Here is a 22,443-nt window from a genome sequence, read left to right as displayed (position 1 = left end):
TGCTAAGAGGATAAAAAACACAAAATTCTAAAATATGATACAAGCTGCAATTCTCCTGTATAACAAACACAGTAGGCATAAATCAGAAGAAAAATGTAATCATGCTAAACCTATAAGCAATCAGTAGTTCGTAATTGCTTAAATACAAAATCAGTAAAAAAAAGTCCACCAGTGCTCAAATAATGATATAGTCCATCAATGTGTACAGTGGCATCTCTAAACACTGTCAAATCATGTGCTGAATCCACCATCAGACAGAAGTAATCACTTCTTACCAGCTAACCACGATCCCCCATTACAAAGGATCAAGGAAAACAGCGGTACAGCAATTTTATTAGAAAGACATCTTAAATATATAATATAGGAATGGTTGGATTACTAACTGAATATTTTTTATAACAGGCTTTACTCCAAAGCTCGCTTTTCCATGATAGGTATGCACTGAGAAAACCGCTTCCAGGATAACATGAGATGATATAGGTAGGACTGAGTTGAGGATATGTTCCATCTTTAGTCCAGCATCCAAATTTCTGAGTAAGGCTGCATGAGTACCCTCATATATTTCATATGAGCTATTTTTGTCATGTACATTTTATATGTATTGCTGAGACTGGTTTACCGTTTAGCTGTTTTTACTGTTTAGCCCTGCTCCCCCTGCAGCTTCACTACCCAATACATACACTTAGGGATGGCACAAAACCTCTTAAATTAAATAGCCACATTAGGAAATGGTTTTAAAGAAGTTTTGGCCCAAGCATGATATAACACACACACTCATTTATATAAAAAAAAAAAATATATATATATATATATATATATATATATATATATATATATATAGATATACATTTTTTAATATATATATATTTGTCAAAACCAGGCCACGGCAAACTCAGCCAGAAGTTCGCCCCTCCCCTCCTTCCCCCACAGTCGGAATATTCACAGAGCTGTTCACACATGAGTAGTAGGGGGCCGACTGTGAAGCCGCAAGGCTTCGCTGACAGTTTCCCTTAGTGGAGATGGTGGCGGAAGCACCTGATTGCCGATTAAAAAAATTGGCTTGGGTAAGGACACTGGACAGGTAAATGTCCTAATATTAACCACTTGCACACTGGCTCCTGTACATATACATCTTCACTTTGAAGATGGATACCTCGGTAACAGCAGCAGCTGCCCCCATAACCGAGATAACCATCTTTTCAGGAGCCAGTCGTGTTTACGATAATGGTGGTCTCTGCGGCACATGTGCCGCAAGAGCACAGTTATCGGCAGCGGGAGAGGGGTCCCCCTCCCGCTGCTCACCCGCGGCCCTCCGCCGCTTACCGGAGATGTCGGCAGCGTCGGAGGAGATTGGATCCTCTCAGTGCCTGGGTATGGAGACGAGTGAGGCTACGATGGCCCCCACTCATCTCCAAACCATTGCAGGGCGGAAGCGAAGTCAAAACGTCCCTTCCGCCCATAGCTCTTAAAGGCATTTTTCTTTTTCAAAGTCATTTTTTCAAATGTCAATTTTTTTTTTTTTAGCACATTTTAGTCCAAATGTGAGATCGGAGGACTTTTTGACCCCAGATCTCATATTTAAGAGAACCTGCCATGCTTTTTTCTATTACAAGGGATGTTTACATTCCTTGTAATAGGAATAAAAGTGATCCGGGTTTTTTTTTTTTTTTTAAAACAGTGAAAAAATTAATACAATTAAGTAAAATAAATAAGAAAAAAAAAATTAAAGTGATCTGTCCCTACGAGTAACATTATCTTTCACAATATAACAAAAAAAATGTGCTAACTTTACTGGTGTCTTTTTTTATTCAAAAAATTCATTTTTGTTTCCAAAAAAGCATACTTGTAAGACCGCTGCGCAAATACGGTGTGAATTTATAATGTTTGGGGGTTCTTGGTCATTTTATAGCAAAAATAAACTGTTTTAAACTTGTAAACACCAAAATCTCAAAATGAGGCTAGTCTTTAAGTGGTTAAAAGTCAGAAGCTACAGTATTTGTAGTTTCTGACTTAATTTTTTCTGAAGGAGGCTGGAGCTTCTTTTTAAGGTATCTGTCATATGACTGTTACTACTTGTATGTCTGCAGCTCAGCTTGACCAGGGGTTCAACAGTACCTTCCTACCTCTCACACTGCAATAGCAATACAAGTATTTCGGAAAGCACTATTGCACAAAAGGTAGAAAAAAAAAACAATTGACACAAGGAAAATATTTTTGCACTTCTGTAAAGTCACAGACTGTGTGTCACAATATCAATATACCAGCCACCAGCTAGACTGCAGGTAGTTCCACAACCAGGCAAATGAGAGTTTCTGCTATGCAACCGCAGAGAGCCTGTGAAAGTGGCCCTCGGAAGCCAAAGCTCTCCCTGGTATCTCTCAAGGTTTGTTCAGCAAGTTTGAGGCTGACAGCTAGTTATAGGCAGATGACAGGTTCGAGGTAAGCAGAGTTGCCATGGAATGCATGAATGTTATGTACAAATTTCCTCTCACTAGCTTAACCTTTCTTTGTTGGCAAGCTCCTTCTGAAATTTATTGCAAGGTGTCAAAATCCAGTTATGAAACCTCAGCTGCATCAACTATAGCCCTTGATCTTTTTTCTCTTCTGCAGAGGATATTTAAGTAAAACTAAAAAAAGTTAAGTTGTATCCTTCAGACTTTGCAAAGGATTCAGGGTCTGAGCAAACATGAAATTAAAGCTGCAAACAGCATGATTATATAGCAACTAATGAGTAATAGACTGCACTTTTATGTTGCATAACTTCCAACAAGGCATTCCTGGCCAAGTTTATTAGCATGGGAAGGAAACAAATTTTGTCACTAAGGGCCGGTTCACACAGCGAGGCGATGCGAGGCGACACGGCTCGCCTCGCCTCGCTCCCGCAAGTCGCCCCCGTTCTGTACAATGGAACCGTTCTGAGAGGAGCGACTCGAGTCGCTCCGACTCAGAAAAAAGGTTCCTGTACTACTTCTGGGCAACTTCGGGGGCGACTTGCATTGACTTCTATACAGAAGTCCTCTGCAAGTCGCCACTGAGGTCCCCGCAGGTCGCGGCGAGGCAAGTCGGAGACGCCTCGCCGCGCCTCGCTGTGTGAACCGGCCCTTACAGTATAAAAGGAGACAGTTGCTGGCTAAAAAAAACTACAAAAAAACAAACAAAAAAAAAACTACACCTATGCATTTATGGAGGGCAGGAACTATTCGGCTCGCTAGAGAAAAGGTGCCCGAGGAGCGTCAATCTAGATTGCGTTGTTTACCATGGATCTATGCTGCCATCACACTTCTAATGCCATATTCTTTAGGCTTTTCTTAGTCATCAATCAAGTACACTGTAACCTCCCAGCTGCACAGGTCTTACACATGTCAATACATGTTTGTATTTTGCACCACCAATTGTGTAGGCTTGTAAAACAGCACTGAAAGTGTGTCAACCATGCATTTTGAAACACAAGCTTACTGTGCAAGCATTCACCATCAAGACTAAACAACCTAGGAATGGGGGACTTTAGAGAATCACTGTACTGGGAAACCTTCCTGACTGAGTGGTGGGCTTGGCGTTGTGGCTCATGGCAGTGCAAGACTGACTGTATTTGCATATATACAGTAGATGTTATGCAAATACTCTATGATGAACCAATATTTGTCACCTTTGGAACATGTTCCACCTGTTCTTTAGGGTGGAACATGTAACATGTTCCAGAGTCTGCATCCCTCCCCAACCCTCCTCCCTGTAACAGCGGGTGGGGGATCCTCTCCCAAAAAAATTGTCACAATTTGAAAACCGTGTAGCCGTGTGGGGCTCTGCCTACAGGTCCACGTTATTCATTCACAGTTTTCTGTATTTGAATTTCTACAGGTAGGGCTTATAGTTCTTAATGAATTATGAGGGTGCTGGTGAGCGTCCTCATAGTCTATTGATCTTCCTGCTCTCAGTTAACTGCCTGCCTATAAGAGGTATGAGCAAACAGCTATGCTGAGAGTCTGCAGGAACCTGACATTGCACCTGTGATCTGATGATTGTGGGTGCAGGCTCCTTAGAAAAAATAAAATTCACATTTATTGTTATTTTTTAAGGTGAATTTATCAGTTAAGAGTTTGCACTATTAGACTTGCTCTATTAGTGATTTGCTTTGTGGCATGCATTATTATTATATGTACTTTACATTTTCGTGTAGTCTCTTAATTTGCAAAGATAAAAATTTGGAGCATTGTCAATTTGTACATGTACTGAAAAGGCAACTGCACAAGGACTTCAATATCAGATGTACCGTACATGTGTATAAACAAACATACTTTGACCTATGTAGCAGTGACTCTCACTTATGAAGCAGTCATAAAGGTAACTTGGGCATATTGTGGCACATTTGTTGTCATCTGTGTCCCATTTGTGGGAAAGAAGAAGAAAAAAAAAAGAACACACAAAGCGATATCAACCACATATACAATCACCCACTGCTATCATACACACCCACATACACACACGGCTCTCTCCAGAACCCACTTGGGAAACCTTAATGTCTAGCCAAGATTGCCATACTTTGGTAAATGTTTTAGAACAGGCACATGCCCAGTAAATAAGTATATACAAAGATAATGCCAGGTTTATCAGACAACAGACATATGGCAGTGAGGGCACAGCTGGATCCTTCCTATGAAGCAAAATCGCTTTTTTGGCATAAAAAAATATATCAAACAAAACATAATATGATTACAAGTAAGTGGAACATGGTTATCCAGTACACCAAGTAGGGAAACCTTCAGGGTTTTTGGAGCTTGCAAATATATCAAACAATTCAGCCCAAAGAGAAGATACAGTTGGACAAGACCAAGGCATATGCAAAAAATTAACAGAATCTTCCCCACATCTAGGACAGCAGGTTTGTTTAGTCAACCCCATACAATTCAGTTTATCAGGAGTATAATGCAGTTGGTGAATAAATTTGAAATGTGAAATCTTATTGGCCATACTAATAACATCCTGTAAGGAAGTTTTGGTAACCTCCAACCAATCCTCATCCTTAAGATCAGGAAAGTAAGCATGCCATTTACCATGGGGGGGGGAGCAAAGGGGTGCGAACCTGCAGATTGCAATTTAAAGACCTTAGGAAAACACCTGGACTAATAGATTTTACAGAAAAAGAAAGCTTTTCATGCATGCCGTAAAAAAATAAAAAAAAAAATAAAAAAAAAAAGTTAATAATAGAAATAAAAATAAAAAATAAGAAACTTATAAAGACATTTCATGTAGAAAGCTATTTCAGAAAATTATTCATGCAATTAATATTCACTTAAAAAAAGGCCACACTGTGCAAATTCTTAAATACATAATTAGGGCAAAAAACAGGAGGGGTTAAAACAATGCTACACTAGTTCAAGATGTAGAAAACAGTTTCAGAAACATGATGCATTATCATTGTTTACACAACAAGTCTCAAAAGGCTTGACCAGGGTTAGCTGCCATGGATTTGGTTGAGCGATCTCTAATACCACTCTCTAGAGGCAAAGCTGACAAAACCGCAGGGTTATTTCTATAAACCTGTTGTGGTCCAGTAAAGTAATGCCACAAAGCCATTTTCGTTCAGATACTGAACACTGCCTTTTTTCTTTTTCAGAATCCAAACAATGCATGCAGTTCACAGAGAAAGGCTAGAATCACTAATCAAAAACATGCATGCAATATTCAGTACAGGGGAGAATTATACTGGTAAAAGGCTACTATACTGAAAATATAAAATTTTTAGATAAGGACACTGTGCTGTCGTAAACTTAGGGCCTTCCACCCTGCAAACATAAGCAACATATTTGTCACACAATTACTTAAAAAGTCCACCTGCTTCAGAGCCAAGGAAATAGGCACTTGATTTTTTATTTTATTTTTGTAAGTGGGTTGTGCATGATGAACACACAGCAGTGACAACAGTGGATATTATTCCAAAACAAAATATATGTATTTCTATAATAAACTGTAAAGATTTTTTTTTTTTTTAGAAAAATTAGCAGTTTCCTGAATCCGGCAGCTGGATAGCACCACCGCAACAATCGTACTGTGTACCAGACAGATGCAAAAGCGTGATAAATAATGTCATTACTAACAGAATCCAGGAGGCAAATGAAGAAGGTATTATACCTCCCTTCTTTGCTCTGATGTGGACTTTTATCATTAAATATGTTGTGAATTTCCCCACTCCAAGATTTTATTTGTTTTCAGCCATGATACCATCACTATGGCACAAATCTAGTATGCTTTTATAAGTCAAACTTGTTTGTCCATGTGCGGTCTGCCCAACCACTGCCTTTCTGTCGGTCTGCCCAACCACTGTCTGCGGCACAAGAAGCAACACAAAAAAAAAAAAAAGAGAAACTTTTGCACCCACTTCTATCAGCTATACAAACCCTATATGTGTTCTACTTCTACTACAATGAAAGTGCATATACCATTATAGGAATATAAAATGTCCTTATTCATAAGTGCATTGTTAGGCATAAAAGTCCTGTATTTATCAGAAGTGCTTGTGCAACATGTGCTTTAGCCAACAGTAAAATGTCCCTTTCATAGGTGCATCATCCATCAACATAAAAATCATCTCTGTATTTCAAAGTGCTTGTGCAACATGTGCTTCCTAAATGAATAGTACCAATCTTCAGTGAATCACTCCACCACCATGCCTCCACCTCCATTCAGTAAGTCAATATGAGCCTTATCCCCTCAGAGATCAACTATCCAGAGCTTCTTTCCTCCAATACATCCAGCTATATATATGAACAAAATGGAATCCAGAAGAAACAAGAAATCTCTAATGGTGTAAAACCTTTTACATCACTAAACCAACATGTATATGCTTACAATAAAATGTGCATTCCTCCCGGGCACATCCATTTTAACATGTAGCAATCTGGGCTCCATTGTTGCTAATGCAAGCTCGGCTGCCTGCCCATACAACTCGGTGTATCTCACCACTTCCGGGTCCCATAGAAGAATGTCACTTCCTGTAGCCCCACCTCAACGTATGTTTCGTCATAACGACAAATTCAGGAGGCAATATTTCTAACACACTTATGAATAAGGGCCTTATATTCCTATAAGGGTATATGCACTTTCTTTAATACATATATATTTTGCACACAGTTGAACTTTAAATATTTATTGTATATACAGTGGGGAAAATAATGATTTGATCCCCTGCAGATTTTGTAAGTGTGCCCACTTACAAAGAAAAAAAAAGGCCTATAATTGTTATCATAGGTGTATTTAAATGATGGAGACAGAATATCAACCAAAAATACAGAAAAAAAACCCACATCATACAAATGTTATAAATTGAGTTGCAGTTCAGCGAGTAAATACGTATTTGATCCCCTACCAACAATAATTCTGGCTCCTACAGACGGGCTACAATATGCGCTCATGCAGTACACAGATTAGTCCTGTCAATTTAAGAAGGTACTCCTAACAACAACTCGTTATGTGTTGTAACATTAGGGGTGTTTAGCTCAGGGGTAGATGCATTTTTCAAGAGAGTCCACATCAGTCAGTTATAAGGTTTGAGGATGTGGCAGCCCATTTTATTAAAAGGAACAAAATAAAAGTTTATACACACAGGGGTTCTTCTCCAGTAAATTCACACAACCAAAAATGGCAAGTCTCCTGGCTCCTAGGCTTACTTGGCCTCAACAGGATTCTCCAACCCCTTGGGTTTGCTCACTGTCTCCCAGACTTCAGGACTTACTTCAGCTCCCTTGGACTTGCTAGTCAGCTAGGCTCTCCCAGCCTCCCAGACCCTTGTAGCTGCCCCGACCTTCCCAGTCCTTCAGACACAAAGTCCCCCCCCCTTACCAGGGATATAGTCTCCTAGGCCCTTGTACCCATCCTGACCTTCCCAGTCCTTCAGACACAAAGTCCCCCCTCACCAGGGATGTAGTCTCACACAGGGCAGAGAGTTTTCCTGACAGGAGTCTTTCAACAGCAGCAACAAGCTGCTCACACACCACCTTCTGCTCTCACCAGCGCCTCGTTATATGGGCTGTGTGCACTTGGGCGCACACGCTGCTGGCTATCCACAAGACCTGGACACAGGGTTGAAGAACCCATCCCACCCAAAACTCGAATGCCCTGTACACACGATCGGATTTTTTGAACATCAAATCCGTGGATTTTGTTCAGAGGGATGTTGGCTCAAACTTGTCTTGCATACACACAAATGTTGGACAAAAATTCCGAATGTGAGAACGTGGTGGCGTACAACATGTACGACGAGCTGAGAAAAATGAAGTTCAATAGCCAATGCGGCTCCTTCTGCTTGATTCAGAGCATGCGTGAACTTTTGTTCAACGGACTTGTGTACACATGATCAGACTTTCCGACAACAAACTAGAGTCTTATCCAGGAAGCAAAATCTGCAAAATCTGGAGAAAACTGCCAGAGCAGTTTTCTGCATTTCAAATCTACCCTCTGTAGTCTTGCAATCAGCAGATATGCGAACTCTGTGTCCCTTTTACATCCGATTTCATAGGGACAGAGCCTCGCTGGTGTACACCTTATTTCATAGGGACAGGGCCTTGCTCTGTCATATACCACCCCCCCCCCCCCCGTTTGGATCCGGAGGGAGGAACAACTGCACCCACCATTACAGTTGGGGTGCTTCTGTGCTGGTAGCCATGCCACGTAGGTCCCACTTTTTTTTCAGGTGTGCTTCCAGGTACATCCCACCCGGGATCTTAACAGGGTCCTATATTTCCCTATACTTAGCCTACTTTCTCTTCTCTTGGGGTCCCTGGGCTGATCCTTTCTTTCAACTCCATTGATATCCACTTTACCCATCACTATAGGTCTTTCAGGTTCAACGTGTCTCTGGTTACTCATGGCAACTAAATCAATGTTTGCAGTACGAACCATTAGCAGATCATACATTTCAATGTCACAATTTCCAACACATCAATGTTGTCTATCTCAGCGCTTGTTAGAATAAAACCTGAGGGGGGACCACACACAGGCTAGTGAATACACCCCGCGGGACCACAGCCCAGCTCAACCTCACCTGTTCTCCAATGCTCCATGGGCGGCTGTCCTAACAAATAACACTGATAAAAACATAAAGCATTTCTATCTGGTGTAAACATTACATTTTTGCAGCAACCAAAACCTTTAAGGGCAGCAACCTTCGCAGGGACCAAGGCACCCTCAACCACTGGCCGCTCTGCGATCCCCCTGTCTAGCAAAGCAGATGCTGTGTCCACACCCTTGTTACTTAACTTGGGTTTGTCCAGAATGGCTAGCAATTGTTTCGCCCAACTTTCCTGATCCATTGTGCTTTCATTATGGGTGCTCCGCAGCACCTCATCACCTGCTCTAGGAGGCACCTGGGACTCTGCTGCAAAAACAGTACCTTTGTCACTTCTATACATATCACATTGGGATGACGCATCATTAGGGGTGTTTAGCTCTGTGGTAGATGTGTTTTTCAAGAGAGTCCACATAAGTCAGTTATCAGGTTTTAGGGCGTGGCAGCCCATTTTATCAAAATAAACATTTATACACAGGATTTCCCACACAGGGGTTCTTCTCCAGTAAATTCACACAACCAAAAATGCCAAGCCTCCTGGCTCCTAGGTGAACTTTGCCTTGCAGTTCCCCGCCGAACTGGCCTACTCCTGGCCTCAACAGGATTCTCCAACCCCCTGGGTTTGCTCACTGTCTCCCAGACTTCAGGACTTCCTTCAACTCCCTTGGACCTGCTAGTCACCTCGGCTCCCCCAGCCTCCCAGACCCTTGTAGCTGCCCTGACCTTCCCAGTCCTTCAGACACAAAGTCCCCCACTCACCAGGGATATATTCTCACACAGGGAAGACAGTTTTCCTGACAGGGGTCTGTCTTTCAACATCAGCAACACGCTTCTCACACACCACCTTCCACTCTCACCAGCCCCTTGTTATATGGGCTGTGTGCACCCGGGCAAACACCCTGCTGGCTATCCACAAGACCTGGACACGGAGTTAGAGATCCTGTCCCACCCAAGACTCTTAGGGATTTCCAAACTACAGAGTCCCATCCGCAGTAGCACAATTGGGAGAAAACTGCCAGGGCAGTTTTCTCAATTTCAAATCTACACTATGTAGTCTAGCAATCCACAGATATGCAAACGGTGTCCCTTTTACATCCAATTTTATAGGGACAGACCCTCACTCTGCCACAGTGTATAAAAGACACCTGTACACAGAATCTTTTTCTTCCATTCAAACCTCACCATCATGTGTCAGACCAAAGAGCTATCAAAGGACGTCATGGACAAGATTATAGACCTGCCAAGACTGGAATGGGCTACAAGACCATCAGCAAGAAGCTTGATGAGAAGGAGACAACTGCTGGAGCAAATATTCACAAATGGAAGAAATACAAAATAACCATCAATCATCCTCGGTCTGGAGCTCCATGCAATATCACCTCATGTGGTAAGGATGGTCATGCGAAAAATGGGGGATCAGCCCAGAACTACGCAGAAGGAGCTTGTGAATGATCTCAAGGCTGTTGGGACCACAGTCACTAAACAAACCAATTGAAATCCTGCATCACCCGCAAGGTCCCCCTCCTCAACAAGACACATTTACAGGACCTTTTGAAGTTTTCCAATGAATATCTAAATGATTCAGAGAAAGTTGAAAGTACTGTGGTCAGATGAAAACAAAACTGACCTCTTTAGCATTAACTCAACTCTCTGTGTTTGAAAGAAGAAAAATGCTGACTATTACCCTAAGAACACCATCCCTATAGCCACGCATAGAGGTGGAAATATTATGCCTTCGGGCTGTTTCTCTGCTAAAGTTACAGGACGACATTGCACTGAGGGGCCAATGGGCGGGACCATGCATTGTACAATCTTGGATGAGAACCTCCTTCCCTCAGCCAGAACACTGAAGATGGGTCGTGAATGGGTTTCCAGCATGCAAATGATCCAAAACATACCACTAAGGCAACAAAGGAGTGGCTCAAGAAGAAGCACACTATGGTCATGGAATGGCCTAGTCAGTATCCAGACCTCAATCCTATTTTGGGGATCAAATACTTGTTTTACTCACTGAACTGTAACTCAATTTATAACATTTGTATCATGTTTTTTTTCTGAATTTGTGGTTGATATTCTGTCTCTATTATTTAAAATATACCTATGATAAAAAAAATGTCAAAAACATATATATATATAAAAAATATATATATATATATATATATATATACCGTATATACTCGAGTATAAGCCGAGATTTTCAGCCCCTTTCTTAGGGCTGAAAGTGCCCCCCTCGGCTTATACTCGAGTCACCGCCGTCCGTCTACACGATCGCAGACAGACGGCGGCCATTCCATTATTCTAAAGCCGCGCCTCCCTGTCTGTGATAGGCGGAACACTCAATTTCCCAGCAGTGAGTGGTCCGCCTATCACGGACATCCGCTCATCCTCATACTACGGACGAGGATGAGAGGATGTCCGTGATAGGCGGAACACTGACTGCTGGGAAATTGAGTGTTCCGCCTATCACAGATGGAGGCGCGGCTTTTGAACAGTGGAATGGCCGCCGTCTGTCACAGACGAGAAGAGGTGCGGCGATCCTGGCATGTTTTTACATGCAGATCGCTGCAGAAGGACAAAGGCACAGGACAAAGGCACAGGTATGGACGGACACACACACAGGGATGGACGGACGGACACACAGGGATGGACGGACGGACACACAGGGATGGACGGACGGACACACAGGGATGGACGGACGGACACACAGGGATGGACGGGCTTGTCTCTCCCTCGGCTTATACACGAGTCAATACGTTTTCCCATTTTTTTTGTGGTAAATTAGGGGCCTCGGCTTATATTCGGATCGACCTATATATATATATATATATATATATATATATATACACACACACACACACACACACACACACACACACACACACACACACACACACACACACACACACATATATATATATATATATATATATATATATATATATACCCTTCATTTCTTTATAAGTGGGAAGACTTACAAAATCTGCAGGGGATCAAATAATTATTCTGCCCATTAAATTGAGAGATGCTAGGAGTAGGGAATACCTTCTTAATGCTTTTCCTCTCACTTTTCTTAGGACCATTTTTATCAATTTGAGTCTTTAACCCTGCTGTCAGCTGGGCTTCACCATGTGCCTCCCCACTGCTCTGGGTAACACACTGCAGAAAGTCTATGTATATTTTTACTACTGTAGATATCTCCATTGGACACTCCTACTTCACTGGAATCATTCCTGTGATTCAGAATCATGATTGTAAACTACAATAACTTACATGCTTTAAAAAATTCACAGAAAACAAAAACTAAGCAGATATACTGTATTTAACGGCATATAACACGCACTTTTTTCCCCTTAAAATCAGGGGAAAATCAGGTCTGTGTGTTATACGCAGATCCCCCGCTGATTGTGAGCGGAGTCCCGCCATTGGACCTGTGTTATGTTCATAATAGGACGGGACTGCGAGAGGAGCCGAGAGCCGCCAAGAGGAGCCAGCGCCATTTTTAAACTGGAAGGCTACACGGACATGGCTGCAATGACACTGGAGCAAGGCTACACTGACATGGCTGCAATGACACTGGAGCAAGGCTGCAATGACAAGGCTGCAATGACACTGGACAAGGCTGCAGATGGACACTGATAAGGCTGCATTGATGGGCATTTAAAAGAAATTGTTTTTTCCTTAAATTTCCCTATTAAACTTGGGGTGCATGTTATACGCTGGCACGTGTTATACGCCGATAAATATGGTAAATATATATATTTTCGCACATCACTACCAATCATGTGTTCCTTTTCATTTTCAAGCTAGATTCAAAGAAAACAAAATGATCATCCATGAAAATATATCAGCACATCCTTACAACAGGCTCAATCTGGTAACACCTTCCTTGGGAGGCATAATATTTTATGTGCAATTTGCCAAGCTGTTTTATCTAATTTTCTCATTATTATACACAATTTATATAGTGCCAACAGTTTATGCATCGCTTTACAGCATATGGGGGGGACAACACAATTACAGTACAGTTCAATACAAAAGGTACAGGAGGGCCCTGCTCATAGAGCTTACATTCTAAAGGGAGGGGGTGGTACAAAAGGTAATAGATGCCTACAAACAGTGCCTCAGAAACATTCACTGATCCACTACTGGTCCCATGTATTTTAATACTTACTATATATAACCCTTTCATGACTAAGCCTATTTTTGGCATTTGGTGTTTACAAGTTAAAATCCATATTTTTTGCTAGAAAATTACATGGAACCCCCAAACATTATATATATATATTTTTTTTAGCAGAGACTCTAGAGAATAAAACGGCGATTGTTGCAATATTTTATGTCACACGGTATTTGCACAGCGGTGTTTTAAACGCAACTTTTTGGGAAAAGGGACACTTTCATGAATTAAAAAAACAAAACAGTAAAATTAGCCCAATTTTTTTGCATAATGTGAAAGATAATGTTACGCCGAGTAAATAGATACCAAACATGTCACACTTTATAATTGCACGCACCTGTGGATTGACGACAAAGTACGGTACCGAAAAATCTCAATAGGCGACGCTTTAAATTTTTTTTACGGTTACCAGGTTGGCGTTACAGAGGAGGTCTAGTACTAGAATTATTGCTCTCGCTCTGACGATCGCGGCAATACCTCATATGTAAGATTTGAACACCGTTTACATACGCGGGCGCGACTTCCGTATGCGTTTTCTTTGCTTCGCAAGCTCGCGGGGACGGCGGGCGCTTTAAAAATTATTATTTTATTTTTTCTTTTTTTTTAAATGACTAAATTGTTTTAAAAAATATATATATATATTTGATCACTTTTATTGCTGTCACAAGGAATCTAAACATCCCTTGTGACAGTAATAGGTGGTGACAGGTACTCTTTATGGAGGGATCGGGGGTCTAAAAGACCCCCCACCTCTCCTTTACACTTCAATGTATTCAGATCGCTGAAAACGGCGATTCTGAATACCGTATATCTTTTTAAAACCGGCGCCATTGGCAGCAGAGTAAACGGGAAGTGACGTCATGACGTCGCTTCCGTGTTTACTATGAGGAGGCTGGAACGAAGCAGATTACGGAGGCAGCGGAACTTGAATTGGTGCTCCCGATCCAGCGGGACCACCGGTAACAGCGGCGGGAGGGGGGTCGTCCCCTCCCGCTCCTCCGGCATAACAGCCGAGCGGCTTTTAGCCGCATCGGTTGTTATGCCTGGATAGCCAATCGCCTGCGGAAAAAAATCGGTACCGGGATGATGCCTGCAGGTGCGGGCATCATCCCGGTATACCCCCCGAAAGCCGAGTACGCACAGCTGCGTACGATCGGCGGTAAGGGGATAATATTACTCCCAAAATTCAGCAACAGCTAAAACTTACCAAATTTATATATATATATATATATATATATATATATATATATATATATATATATATATATATATATAAACTTCAAATTGATATGCATGTCACATGCCAGTGTGTATAGCAACATATAAAAAAAAATTGTTAGACAAATATACAAACAAGCCAAGTTAGATCATCTGAGAATTAAAATATTCATTACTACATGAACAAAAAATGCATGGTTTCCAAACAATGAGAGAATCAGATTGTTGCATTCTATATATAGAATACAGGGTTACATGTAGATTTAGTCCTTTAACCACTTCAGCCCCAGAATATCTTAACCCTTCCTGACCTGACTTTTTACAATTTGGCACTGCGTCGCTTTAACTGACATTTGCACGGTCATGCAATGCTGTACCTAACAAAATTCCCGTCTTTTTTCCCCACAAACAGAGCTTTCTTTTGGTGGTATTTGATCACCTCTGCGGTTTTTATTTGTTGCACTATAAACAAAAAAAGTGTCAATTTCGAAGAAAAAAAAATAAAACAATATTTTTTACTTTTTGCTATAATAAATATACCCCAATTAAAAAAAAAAAAAAAAAAACCAAACACATTTCTTCATCAGTTTAGGCCACTATATATTCTTCTACATATTTTTGGTCAAATATTTGCAATAAGCGTAAATTGATTGGCTTGCACAAAAGCTATAGTGTCTACAAACTATGGGAAAGATTTATGGCATTTTCATTATTATTATTATTGTTTTACTAGTAGTGGTGATCTGCGATTTTTAGCAGTACTGCGACATTGCAGCAGACAGATCAGACTCTTGAAACATTTTTGGGACCATTGACATTTATACAGCAATCAGAGCTATAAAAATGCACTGGTTACTGTGTAAATGTCAATGGTAGGGAAGGGGTTAACACTAGGGGGCGATCAAGGTGTTAGATGTGTGTTACCTGGTAATGTTCTACCTGTATGGGGATAGGACTGACTGGGGGACGAGAGATATTGTTGTTCCTACTTAGTAGAAACAACAATATGTCTCCTCTCCCCTGACAGAACAGGGATTTGTGTGTTTACACACACAAATCCCCATGCTGTTTCTCGTGCCTGCGATCACGGGTGGCCGGCAGGGGTGACGCTTGCCAGGCCACACACATCGGTTCCCCCGCTGTGCACCCCCGGCAGCTCTTAAAGGGAACAAAATACCCATATGTTGTTTTGCCCAGCCATGTCATTCTGCCAATGTATATCGGCATGAGCCAGTCGGCAAGCAGTTAAATAAAGGTATTTTTGTGGATACTCTTTAAAATGAACATACAATAGTTCGGAGCCAATTGTATTGTATTTTTTTAAAAACACCTATGCATTTTTAAACTGATGGGTTTCATTTATTTTATATTTAATACAAGATTAAGGGCTCCCAACATTGTAAATGATTACATAGTTACATAGTTATTAAGGTTGAATAAAGACACCAGTCCATCCAGTTCAACCTGAGTGAGTGTCTACAATTGTCCCTATCCCTGTACATTGCACACTCACATCCGTCCCTACCCTCAAGGAGGGTCCCACACAATCCAAGGTCCCCATTCATATACGATGGCCAATTTTGGACAGAAGCCAATTAACCTACCTGCATGTCTTTGGAGTGTGGGAGGAAACCGGAGTACCTGGAGGAAACCCACACAGGCACAGGGAGAACATGAAAACTCCAGGCAGGTAGTGTCGTGGTTGGGATTTCAACCAGTGACCCTTCTTACTGCTAGGTGAGAGTGCTAACCACTACACCACTGCGCCGCCCTTGATTGAAACAAACAGCACAGCTGTAACTCCCTTTCAGGCACTCGATCTAGGTGTAAATCTTCAAACTCTGCCATCTAAGACCTCTTGCATACTAGGCTATTCTATATGTCTTTCTCCTGAAAGGATAAAATCATAATTGAAAACAAGGCTAAAGCCGTGTATTCAGGCACATCAAACATTTGGACATTTCATTGGCCAGAAAAATAAATGTATTCTAGCCACTGAAATTAACTCTCAAGCACTAAACACGCCTAGTGTTTAGGCGTGTTTACACACTTTCAGGAGCATCAGGCATTTTTTTCTGGTCAAACGCTCTTCTCCCAAATGTGATTTTGGTGCATTCAAATTTCGGCCCCTAAATGTCGCTGCCTGTAAAACGCCAATGTGTGCATGGACACACTGGAATTGATTTAGTAAAACTTGAGTGTGTAAAATCTGAAGCAGCTATGCATGGTAACCAATCAGGTTCTAACTTTAGGGCTAGAAAAAAAAAAAAGTCAAACACTTGTAAAATTAGTGTTTGACAGATGCAGTGTTCACGAGGCCTAAAAAGCAAAAGTTTAAGTTTTAATTTGGTGTGTATAAAAACAACAGGCTTTTAATAACGTGGCCAAAATCTCAATCTGAGGAAAGAATAAAAGATTACATAAAATTTATATGCAAGTTTAATTTTTGATTTAGGCAGTTGTTTTACCACCACCTGTTCTCACCTAAACATCTGCCACTCTCAAAATCCAGCTTAAGGTGAAGAAAAATATATCAATTTGTAGGTTTTCAAAATGTGCTTGATGGTCTACAGAAATTACTATATGTTTAAAAAAAAAAAATTTTTCCATGCAAAACTTACTATGAATGAATGACAACTTTGACATGTGCCTAACACATGCTAATTAAAAAGGAAAAAAAAAAAAAAAAACTGAAGAGGATAGCAAAGCAAAGAAATGGCAATGATTAAAGCTGCGTAAAACATCAAAATTTTATAGTCTTTCATAACATATAACATATCTGTATTGTTTAAGATGAGATGCTATGTGCTGTTTTCATGTCAGGACAGCATGTAACAAAGGAAACGCAGACTCTAGAGAAGATTGTTTGTACACCTGAAATTAATAGCAATGGGTCACCTGCTGCTTGGACTCACCTGGTATGTATCCCACAGCCTGATGGTACACCGCAGGGGGATCTCTCTCATCAGAAGATTATTCATCCAACGGAAAGCAAATTGCAGGTATTCAACCTCATACTGATGTAAGTGTCTATGTACTTGTTCTGAAAAGAAGAAAGCCACTTGTTAAATCTCAAGATACTTCACATTACTACATACTAATAATATATTGAAAGAGAACCTTCAAGCCAATCACAAGCAATATTCTCTGCATATGCTTTTAAATTCTCAAGACTGTGGTACGAGCATGTATTTTCAGTAGTGGGTTTGCATAATATAATTCAAGTCATGCTCACATTAACTTGCAAAATATTCAAGCCGACTCAAATTAAATAAAATGATCAACACAAGAAATAATAGATATTTAATGCTAGGATCAACACAGCTATATGTGAAACAAATCAGTACAATGTTCAAGGTTGCATAAAAATAACCATTTGTTAACTAAACAATATACCACTTAAATTGGGCTTGTGTTAAAAAAAATTAAAACAAAACAAAAAAAAAAATAAAAGAAAAATAATGGTTTTATACATAGTCAGATGCCTGCTCACATTTTCTAACTGTTCCCAAATAATGATTAGTAAAATTCCACTTTCCTTTTGTCCCTATTTGTACTACAAGTATAAGGGTTTGCATAGATAACCTTCTTTTCTACATGACACCATGTAATGAGAACTACTACTACTCTTATTATATGTATTGCTAATATTAAACACAGCGCATCCACAAAAAAAAGTAAACAAAAAAAAAAAAATAATAAAAAAAATAAAGAGAGCTTAGTTCGCTATAACTATCAGTTCTTGCCCTGAGTGAGGCTATAATAAAATTAATGTCATAAATTGTACAAACACAATGTGCCTAGCCAATTTGCCTAGAAGATCGTTTTAGGGTTGGGGTCGCATTCAATCTCCCTAGCAGAATGTTGGGGTCCTATGCAAACACAAGAAGAAAAAATAAAAAAAATGGAGAGTATCTGTGGTGATAAATAAGCTCCAAATGTGAAAGACAAGGGTTGTATAGCATTGGGATACTATGCCCTTTTTAATGATAAAGGGTTAGTTCACCTTTACCAAAAAAACTGCCGGTAAGGGGTGTCTGTGCAGCTTTGACTAAAGTTGAATAATGTCCTTGCTATAGGTATGAGCCATTTACTTACCTCATGAAGCCTGACTGGAAAACTCACAGGGCATACTATTCACCTTTGCCATCACAGGAGCGAGCTCAGGGCTACTGCATCAGGACAGAGAAAGTCCATGTCCTGTGCTTTTTGAGTTTGGGTTTGAATCAGAGAAAGAGCATACTCTTGTAATGGTGAAGGTGAACCGTAATTGTTGGGCCTCTCTTAGAAATGTCCCATCAGCATCCTGGGAGTTTTCCAGTCAGGCTTCATGAGGTATAGTACATAAATGGCCTAACACCTATAGGAGGGGTATTTTGTTTAATTTTGGTCAAACAAGCTGCACAGATTGGTTTCATCTACAGATATCCCTTATCTGCACAGTTTTTTTTTGTTAAGGTGAACTATTATATGTAAATGATGCAGCCATTACTCTACAGTCATCAACACCACATGCAGGCTATCAAATCAAGTCTTCATAAAAGGAAAAGGTTGCAGATTTAAAGTGGGAGCTTATATTATTAACGTCTCATTCTGCAAGTTCTGATTTTCGGGCTGCCATGCTGAGACTCTGGCTTCAATATTCTGAATCACTAACCTGAAACAAATTCACAAATAAAATCTGTCTGACTTTTTCGTAAATTTCCTTACATACAGTGCCTTGCGAAAGTATTCGGCCCCCTTGAACTTTTCAACCTTTTGCCACATTTCAGGCTTCAAACATAAAGATATACAATTTTTATTTTTTGTGAAGAATCACCAACAAGTGGGACACAATTGTGAAGTGGAACGAAATCTATTGGATATTTTGAACTTTTTTAGCAAATAAAAAACTGAAAAGTGGTGCGTGCAAAATTATTCGGCCCCTTTACTTTCAGTGCAGCAAACTCACTCCAGAAGTTCAGTGAGGATCTTTGAATGATCCAATGTTGTCCTAAATGACTGATGGTGATAAAAAGAATCCACCTGTGTGTAATCAAGTCTCTGTATAAATGCACCTGCTCTGTGATTGTCTCAGGGTTCTGTTGAAAGCGCAGAGAGCATCATGAAGACCAAGGAACACACCAGGCAGGTCCGTAATACTGTTGTGGAGAAGTTTAAAGCCGGATTTGGATACAAAAAGATTTCCCAAGCTTTAAACATCCCAAGGAGCACTGTGCAAGCGATCATTTTGAAATGGGAGTATCAGACCACTGCAAATCTACCAAGACCTGGCCGTCCCTCTAAAATTTCAGCTCAGACAAGGAGAAGACTGATCAGAGATGCAGCCAAGAGGCCCATGATCACTCTGGATGAACTGCAGAGAACTACAGCTGAGGTGGGAGAGTCTGTCCATAGGACAACAATCAGTCGTACACTGCACAAATCTGGCCTTTATGGAAGAGTGGCAAGAAGAAAGCCATTTCTCAAAGATATTCATAAAAAGTCTCATCTAAAGTTTGCCACAAGCCACCTGGGAGACACACCAAACATGTGGAAGAAGGTGCTCTGGTCAGATGAAACCAAAATCAAACTTTTTGCCCACAATGCAAAACGATATGTTTGGCGTAAAAGCAACACAGCTCATCACCCTCAACACACCATCCCTACTGTCAAACATGGTGGTGGCAGCATCATGGTTTAGGCCTGCTTTTCTTCAGCAGGGACAGGGAAGATGGTTAAAATTGAGGGGAAGATGGATGCAGCCAAATACAGGACCATTCTGGATGAAAACCTGTTGGAGTCTGCAAAAGACCTGAAACTGGGACAGAGATTTATCTTCCAACAAGACAATGATCCCAAACATACAGCAAAATCTACAAAGGAATGGTTCACAAATAAACGTATCCAGGTGAAAACTGCTGTTCACAAACGCTCCCCATCCAACCTCACTGAGCTCGAGCTGTTTTGCAAGGAAGAATGGGCAAGAATTTCAGTCTCTCGATGTGCAAAACTGATAAAGACATACCCCAAGCAACTTGCAGCTGTAATTGCAGCAAAAGGTGGCTCTACAAAGTATTAACGCAAGGGGGCCGAAGAATTTTGCACGCCCCACTTTTCATTTTTTTATTAGTTAAAAAAGTTTCAAAAATCCAATAGATTTCGTTCCACTTCACAATTGTGTCCCACTTGTTGGTGATTCTTCACAAAAAATTTAAATTTTATATCTTTATGTTTGAAGCCTGAAATGTGGCAAAAGGTTGAAAAGTTCAAGGGGGCCGAATACTTGCGCAAGACACTGTACATACCCGTGTTACTGTATTAGAATGTATTGAAGGCAGAGGGTCAACAAAATATTTAGGCAGCTAGCATTTTCATAAGGTGGTTAGCAAAGGCGCCACCCATGTTTTGAAAAGCTTATTTTTAAAGTGAACGACATAAGAACTATGCTAATAATTATGTTTGACCTGCACGTAAAGCTACTTTAACTACTTCCCACAGGGCCAATGTACATATATGGCCGGGTGGGAGCCGCCTCCTTCTGACTGGACGTTCAGGAACGTCCTTCAGAAGGAGGGGGATCGTGTGCTCGCAGCGGCGCAATCCCGATGCGCTAATGTCACCCGGACACGGCACATCTCGGATCGGCAGCAGGGCTCTGTGATTGGCCCTCCTGATCACATGATGACCGTGTCCAATCACAGCCATCATGTGATGTAAACAAACAGCCAGTTGCTAGGCAATCGGCTCCTCCTCTCCTCACACGGAAGTCATCGCTGAGGAGAGGAGAGCAGATCGCTGCAGCCGGCTGGTGATCAGTGAGTATGAGCTGTTTTTACAGCTTTTTACTCACTGATCACTAGTCTAGTGTAAACCTACAGTGTACACACACATGTCCCCAAAATACACATGTCACCACACATGTCCCCAAAATACACATGTCACCACACGTCTCCAAATAATAAAAAGACATGTCCCCAAATAAACAAACAAACACATGTCCCACTAAAATCACATGTCCCAATGATTATCTGCACACATATGTACGTGATCACCTGCACACATCTGTACATGATCGTTTGCGTACATATGTCCGTGATCACACAAACCAAACAAACAAATTTATGACAAAATTCGATTTTATTGGATTTCTTTTAAAATAGAAAACATTAATTTTTTATTTTTTTTTCAAAATTTCCGCTATTTTTGCGCTTATATCGCAAAAAAAAAAACGGAGTCGTGAATAAATACCACCAAAATAAAGCTCTATTTGTGCGAACAAAATGATAAAAATGTCATTTGGGTAAAGTGTAGCATGACCGTGCAATTGTCATTGAAATTGCGAGAGCGATGAAAGCTGAAAATTGGGGTGGTACGGAAGGGGCAAAGTGCCCTGTATTGTAGTGGTTAAAAGTTAAAAAAGTCCCTTTAAACAGTTGCCATCATTATACAGCAGCAGGTTGACTCCCCTGCACAAATCGCCGTAGCTGTACAACGGGCACTTTAAGGGGCGTAGGGGGCGCGCAGACGCCACGTGACGCAAGAGCTGATGCACATGCCCAGTGGCCGCGATGTCCACTGGGCAACCGCAATCGCTCCTGGGAGACAGACTGGAGGTCTGTCAATGTAAAAAGACAGATCTCCGTTCTGTCAGGAGAGAGGTGACAGATCTGCTGATCATACTGGTTATGATCAGGGATCAGTCTCCTCCTCAAGGCAGTCCCATTCCCCCCAGTTAGAAACACTCCCTAGGACATTTAACCCCTTACTGCCCCCTAGTGTTAACCCCTTCCCTGCCAGTGACATTTATACAGCAATCAGTGGCCTATTTTTAGCTGGTATCGCTGTATAAAGGTCAATGGTTCAAAAAAAAGTGTCAAACGTGTCTGATCTGTCTGCCGCAATGTAGCAGTCCTGCTAAAAATTGCAGATCACAGCCATTACTAGTAAAAAAAATAATAATAAAAATGCCATAAAACTATTCCCTATTTTGTAGACGATATAACTTTTG

The 22,443-nt window shown here is 40.9% G+C and overlaps 1 protein-coding gene across 2 annotated transcripts in view; it reads right to left on the bottom strand.

The window, feature by feature from the left end:
* TBC1D22A (TBC1 domain family member 22A) overlaps positions 1-22,443 on the bottom strand; it is an 839,044-nt gene that overhangs the window by 308,208 nt on the left and 508,393 nt on the right. For both annotated transcript variants that reach the window (XM_077468512.1, XM_077468511.1), the window contains exon 11: positions 17,369-17,496. In XM_077468512.1, coding sequence (XP_077324638.1) covers positions 17,369-17,496 — 128 coding nt within the window. The remainder of the gene's footprint in view (positions 1-17,368; positions 17,497-22,443) is intronic.

This window comes from Lithobates pipiens, unplaced genomic scaffold, assembly GCF_037356315.1.
Source record: "Lithobates pipiens isolate NorthernLeopardFrog02 unplaced genomic scaffold, aLitPip1_a1.2 Scaffold_8, whole genome shotgun sequence".
Lineage (NCBI taxonomy): Eukaryota > Metazoa > Chordata > Amphibia > Anura > Ranidae > Lithobates > Lithobates pipiens.
The sequence above is the reverse complement of the archived record's forward strand: the minus strand, read 5'-3'. Positions and strand labels throughout refer to the sequence as shown.